Source organism: Rhincodon typus, chromosome 10 (assembly GCF_021869965.1).
Source record: "Rhincodon typus isolate 14 chromosome 10, sRhiTyp1.1, whole genome shotgun sequence".
Classification (NCBI taxonomy): domain Eukaryota; kingdom Metazoa; phylum Chordata; class Chondrichthyes; order Orectolobiformes; family Rhincodontidae; genus Rhincodon; species Rhincodon typus.
This window is the reverse complement of record NC_063341.1, coordinates 23,183,958-23,190,881: the sequence shown is the minus strand read 5'-3', so window position 1 is coordinate 23,190,881 and position 6,924 is coordinate 23,183,958. Positions and strand designations below refer to the sequence as shown.

The 6,924-nt window shown below is 43.7% G+C and overlaps 1 protein-coding gene across 6 annotated transcripts in view; it reads right to left on the bottom strand.

Annotated features, from left to right (window-relative positions):
- The window catches only part of lrp8 (low density lipoprotein receptor-related protein 8, apolipoprotein e receptor), a 147,584-nt gene that overhangs the window by 37,081 nt on the left and 103,579 nt on the right, over positions 1–6,924 (bottom strand). For 3 of the 6 annotated variants that reach the window (XM_048601960.1, XM_048601962.1, XM_048601963.1), the window contains 2 exons: positions 5,091–5,213; positions 3,543–3,914 (listed from right to left, as the gene is read on the bottom strand). The exons of 1 other annotated variant lie outside the window; for it this stretch is intronic. In XM_048601960.1, the coding sequence (XP_048457917.1) occupies positions 3,543–3,914; positions 5,091–5,213 (495 nt within the window). Of the gene's footprint in view, positions 1–3,542; positions 3,915–4,059; positions 4,533–5,090; positions 5,214–6,924 lie in introns of those variants that run through there. 2 more of the 6 variants (XM_048601964.1, XM_048601961.1) reach the window with 2 other exon arrangements.

Sequence of the window (6,924 nt, the reverse complement as noted above, 5' to 3'; positions counted from 1 at the left end):
AGGATATACTGAGGGGCAGGATCATTAGTACCGCAGCGAGATAGGGGTCAGTGAGAGGATATACTGAGGGGTAGGGTCATTAGTACCGCAGTGAGATTGGAGGCAGTTTAACAGCTGCAGCTTCAGGTTACCACTGACTGGGGAGAAACAAACAAATGGTGAGATCATGAAGAAATGGTACATTGAATACTGTGTGATTTTTAAAAGTGGGTTTATTGGAAGAAGGATTAACTGAAACAGAGCAGGAATAAGTAAAAGTGAAAGGCGGGACTAATACATTATAGTAATATAGGTAAACAAAGTAGGGCAAGGGAAATAAAGTTAGCACAAGAGGAGAAAGTTTAAGACTAAGTAAGCTTATGTTTAAAACATGGTGCACAGATTGGTCAAGTGGAACGTGTAACGTGTAATACTTGGAAACTCAGGGACACTGACAGGATCCTAGACAACCATACACTCAGGAAGTGCATCCACCTGCAGCAACATGGGCGCTCGATTTTGGAGCTTGAGTGCTGACTGGAGACACTGCACCACATCACAAAGCTGAGAGTTACACGGATAGCACATTCGGAGAGGTGGCCACACTGCAGCCTGGAGGAAGGAAGGAAATGCGTGACCACCAGACAGTCCAAGAGAAACCAGCAGATAGTACAGGAGCCCCTGGCATCCTGCTCATAAATCAGTTTTCTATTTTGGAAACGGGTAAGGGCACTGGTACCTCAGGCGAGTACGGTCAGAGCTACGACTGCAAGAGGCTCAGCATTAGCTGTTGTTTTAGAAGTGCAATAGGGATAAGGGATTCATTAAGGGGGGAAATAGACAGGTGGTTCAGTGACTGTCAATGTTACTCCAGGACAATATATTGCCTGCCTGGTGCCAGGGTCCAGGATGTCACAACATTTTATTTCATGCACAGGTCACCTGGGTCTCCCTACGTTGCACTTTATTGGAGTCTTTCTCCATTTAAATAACAGTCTGCCTTTCGATTGTATGAGCACACACTTCCCTACATTAAACTCCATCTGCCATGTAAATCCCGGGGATCCCGGGTGTGATCCTTTGATCTTTACTGATAAATTCTGTGTCTGATGCTACCACTCTCACTAACATCTGAAGGAGGAGTGAGGCTTTGAAAGCTTGTGTTTTCAAATAAACCTGTTGGACTATAACCTGATGTTGTGTGATTTCTGACCTTATCCTACCTATGTCATTGGTACATACATACTGGGGAGGCAATAGCCTAGTGGTATTATTGCTGGGCTGTTAATCCAGAGACCCAGGTAATGTTGTGGAAACCTGGATTCAAATCCTGCCACGTCAGATGGTGGAGTTTGAATTCAATAAATATCTGACATCATGAATCCATTGCCTATTGTCAGAAAAACCCATCTGGTTGACTTGTGTCCTTTAGGGAAGGAACCTGCCATCCTTACCTGGTCTGGCCTACATGTGACTCCAGACCCACAGCAATGTGGTTGACTCTGAACTGCCATCTGGGCAATTAGGGATAGACAATAAATTCTGTCCTAGCCAGCGATGCCCTGATCCCACGAATGAATAAAGAAAAAAAAATACTTGGACTATAACAAGTGGAACCTCGCACTCCTACTTCCATTCTCCTCCCAGAAGAGATGTCTTGAACCTTGGCACCAGGTAGGCAGCAATATCTATTCCCCTAACCATACTGTCCCCTTTTACTCTTACATTTCCTTTCATCTACCACCCCACCTCCACCCCGACAACTTGACAGGCACTCTGAACAATGATGCTGCAGTCAATTTGCTCATCATCCATGCAGTCTGTACACTCATTAAAACCTCATTCCTATTGGACAAGGGCACTGGCTAAAGTTCCTCCAAAGCTAAGTTTTGGATTCTGTACCTGCCTCAATCAAAATCACACACTCCTGTCCTTGACTACAGATCAAGTTTGATGGGATTATTTATCTAAGGGCTGTGACTGGCTCCTGAAACAGTGTCCAAGTACCTCTCCCACTTCCCGATGTCTCACAATATCCACAACTTAGACTTCATCTCATCAGCTCTGAGCTGAAGGAGATTGAAGGGAGATTTAATGAAAAAATTGTACTTAATTACTACAGGCTTAGAAAAGTTAACAAGGAAATCTCTTGCCTTTAGCTGATGGCACAAGGATTAGGGACACAGACTTAGCATTTTGGACAAAAAGTACAGGGTTGGAAGGGATAAAAAGAATTTTGCTTCAACCCAATGAGTAATTATGACCTCAAACTTGTTGCCTAGGTGACAACGTATGATTTGAAATGTGAATTGAATGGACATTTAATAGCAAAAGAAATAAACTTGCAAAGCTGCAGATATAAGAGCAGAGGAATGGAATAGAACAAATTGCTCTTCGGAAAGTTGGCATGAGCTCGATGAGGTGAACAGCTTCCCTCTTGACATACTGTCCCCACAGCAATATTATCGAAAAGGACAATATTAGGTTGCAAATCTGTGCTAATGCAAAAGCTAGTTCTACATCATCACAATCTCTCACAATCACTCTATCACCTTAATAAGTACTTGTCTGATATCAGTCCTGGAAGAGTAGATATTGTTTTTAGTCCCTGCCTCAAACACAAATTGCTAATCACTGGTTCCATGCCTTTCTTAGTCCACTGTCTTGAGGCTGGACTTGAAGATTTGTAATGCTCATATCCTATTTAATCCCAAAATGAACACCCAATCCCACATCTGCCACATCACCATGACTCTCTGCCTAAACCCCAAAAGCCACCAGTATCTGCTTCTACTTCAATTTATTTGCTGCAGAAACCCTTATTCACACCTTTGAGAGCTCTAGATTTGCCTATACAAGTGCTATCTTGGCCAGCTTTCAACATTAAGCTCTCTTATAAACTAGAACTCATCTAAATTTCTGCTGCCCTCATCATCACCAGCACCAATTCCCATTCACCCAGCAATTATACTTGTTTGGCCTCAAATAGCTTCCAGTCTAATAGCACTGAAGCAAACCCACCTTGGCTTTGACCCTCCCCATCTCTGCAACCTCTTCCAAACCTACAACCTTCTGAGATCTGTGTTTCTCGAACTCTGACCTCCCCAAATTAACCATTGCACTAATGGCAGTCATTCTTCAGTTATCTGGGACCAAATCAATGGACTCTCATCCCTAAGCTGCTCAACTGCTTTCTTTTCTGCATAATGCACTCCTTAGCTGTTACTTTGTTGATCAAGCTTTTGATCACTTATCCTAATATCTCCTTACATGGTGCAGTGTTAAATGTTGATTGATAATATTCAAATTGAATATCTTGGGATGCTTTACTATGGCTTAGGTTTCATACAAATGCAGGCTCATCATACTTTTCTCAAAACCTTCCTTCTTGAAAGCCTACAGTTCTTTCTGCAATAGGTTCTACAGGTCACTACCATTGTAAAACTCCCTTTCAACATAAATAGGAAATAATTACTCACCCATCTCACTAAATGCAAGTTAAATATAAAGCTACAGAATGCTTTCGAGCAGACATATTTTGCTAAATGTAAGAGAAAACCTACGGCAGCCAGTTTCGTCCGATTTGTCTTTGCAGTCTATGCCTCCATCACATTTCCAGTTCAGGTGGATGCACTCGCCGTTGTTGCATTGAAATTCATTTGCTGAGCAGGCATTTGCAGGCACTACCTTGTGGCCACATCTCTCCACACTCTCATCCGATCTGTCGGGGCAGTCAGGGTCATTGTCACAGGCCCACAGCAAGGGGATGCACATGGAGTTGTTGCATTGGAACTCATGGGGTCCACAGGTAGACGGAAGACAGTGCTGCTCCTCTGTGCCATCCCCACAGTCGTCATCACCATCACACACAAACGTCATGGCAATGCATTTATCATTGCCACATTGGAATTCATTGTTTGGGCAGGTCTTCTGATCTGGGGGTGGGTGGAGGGGGTGGAGATTGTGAGAAAGAGAGGAGGAGGGGCAGAAGAGAGAGTAAACTTGATCAAGTTTAGTATGCCACAAAAAGGAAGCTTTTCAAAAATTATGCCCCTTAAAGACTGTCCCCCAAACACTCACTCAACTTTCAAAATTTCTCTTCTCCTCTTCTGTATGCATTGAATGATGCTGGAGGATGGGCCCAGCAGTCACATGCTTTCTCAAGCACTCCCTCAGAGGGACATTCATCTAGAGTGCTTGAACCAGAACTGCTGGCAGCTATTGAACTGTTGAGTCTAATCCTCTCCTCACATGGAGTCTGCATGAACAATTTGCAGCACAAACCCCTGGATAGTAATCAGTAAGGATTGCCTTCCTGAATCAGCTCATCCAGTTGTTGAGGCCAACTGTTGTCCCACTGGCATCAGTCACACATGAGCACCTGCATCTCAATTCTCAGTTTAATGACTCCTGAGTGATTCTGGACTTAGCCCATGAGAAGCACAATAATGTCAGAGAGAGAGAAATTATAATCGGACCTGTAAATTAGCACAGCAGAATCATAGGAAAGACAATTAGGCAAAACTAATTGATTTAATAAATCACTTTCTTTCAGTGAATCATTCAAAAAAACCATCTCAGAGGTGAAACAGTTCTGCAACAAGCTAATCAACCATCTGTTAGACTTGATCAAAGTCACAAGGAAATATTTAGCTGTAAATATATACATGAGAGAGAGAGAGAGAGAGATAAGGTATTGTCTATAACTTATTTTATTAAAAAAATATATCTTTCTATTTGTGCTCTTCAGAAACATACTGACTGTTACTTGTTCGATATTTACCAAGCTGCTAACTGCCCTCCTGGAACCAGTCCACCAAAGGTATCCCAATCAAAGCTTTCACCCTGTTCTCACCAGACATCAAAACATGCTCCCCCTCTACTTGCCATCACGGAGAGCAAAAACCTTCTCCTTAGCGCAAGAGCCAGATGAACTTCTCCTTGGATGGCCTACTTCAGTACTATCAAAGATAGAATGTGGAATCTTCTGTTCTGTACGGCTCAATACTCCATGTATAGTCATTAATTTATAGAATACTAGCAGATTCAAGGTAAGGGTTCAGGGCCACAGCCTCAACCAAAGTTCACAAGATGGTATTTCTCACACTCACCATCTGTACAATTCAACTCGTCGATTCCACTTTCACAGTCCTTCTCACCATCGCACTGCCACGACACTGGGAGGCATCTGTTACTGTCACAGCCAAATTTGTCAGGTGGACATGTAAATTTATCTATACCACATGGGAAAGAAAAAATCCTGAGTGCATTTGCTCCACAGGTGAGCAACTCTGCTGTTTAACTTTTCTTTTCCAGTCTAGATTCTTTTGGGCTTCTAGGACTTAGGAAATTCTAAGGAAAGGTTTAGTATCAGCCTAAATCATTGGGTCCAGCATATCCTATGCTGCAATGTAGATTTCACTCTCTTCCAGAGTTTGAATGAAGCTTTAAAGCCTATAGTGCAACCTAACACAGAAGTCAAAGTAAATCAAAAAGCCAGAAATTAAGGTTGTGGGTAGGAGGTATTGGTGAAATTAGAGGTTAGTGCCAAGTTACAGATTCAAAAACTTTAAGACTTTAGAGGCAAAGAAGGGAGTGAGAGGTGTAAGCAAATCAGATTTCTGGAACAAATGAGTTTGAGCATGAGTGTTTATCCTTGATTTCAGCAGTTGGGAGAGAAGTGAAGGAGGAAAGTAGAAGGTTTCTATTATGTTTTCATTGTAGATGGTCATAACACCATAACTTCTAGTAGCTATTGTATAAGTTGTGAGGTTGAACTGTTCATTAATGTTCCTGCTCGCTTACTGACACTAAGCTGCACTACACCTTAACAACTGAATTGACAATTTACCAAGAATGTTTAATACAAAGATTTCCAGCCAACAAAGCTTCCAATGTTGATCTAAGCTCAAAAGTGGTTTAAACAGATAATTGGTGATGAACACATCATGCTGAAGGCCAGGATCTTCCACAGATTCTCAGAGTGTACTTCATATGGCTTCAGGTAAATCCTCATCTGCTGCATCAAGGCAACATTTTAAACCATAAAAATGGAAGAAAGAGGTAAAAGGGACACTAGTCAATTGTAAGAGTGTTCCCCGAGGAGGGATGGAATAAAGTGTATAGATACTTTGAATCAGAGATAGTAGGAACTGCAGATGCCGGAGAATCCGAGACAACAAGGTGCAGGGCTGGATGAACACAGCAGGCCAAGCAGCATCATAGGAGCAGAGAGGCTGACGTTTCGGGCCTAGACCCTTCATCAGAAAAGGGGGAGGGGAAGGGGGTTTTGAAATAAATAGGGAGAGAGTGGGAGGCGGATAGAAGAGGGATAGAGGAGAGGATAGGTGGAGAGGAAACAAACAGGTCGAAGAGGCGGGGATGGAGCCAGTAAAGGTGAGTGTAGGTAGGGAGTTAGGAAGGGGATAGGTCAGTCCAGGGAGGACGGACAGGTCAAGGGGGCGGGATGAGGTTGGTCGGTAGGAGATGGAGGTGCGGCTTGAGGTGGGAGGAGGGGATAGGTGGGAGGAAGAACAGGTTAGGGAGGCAGGGACGAGCTGGACTGGTTTTGGGATGCGGTAGGGGGAGGGGAGATTTTGAAACTTGTGAAATCCACATTGATACCATTGGGCTGCAGGGTTCCCAAGCGGAATATGAGTTGCTGTTCCTGCAACCTTCGGGTGGCATCGTTGTGGCACTGCAGGAGGCCCAGGATGGACATGTTGTCTGAGGAATGGGAGGGGGAGTTGAAATGGTTCGCGACTGGGAGGTGCAGTTGTTTGTTGCGAACCGAGCGTAGGTGTTCTGCAAAGCGGTCCCCGAGTCTCCGCTTGGTTTCCCCGATGTAGAGGAAGCCACACCGGGTACAGCGGATGCAGTATACCACATTGGCAGATGTGCAGGTGAACATCTGCTTGATGTGGAAAGTCTTCTTGGGGCCTGGGA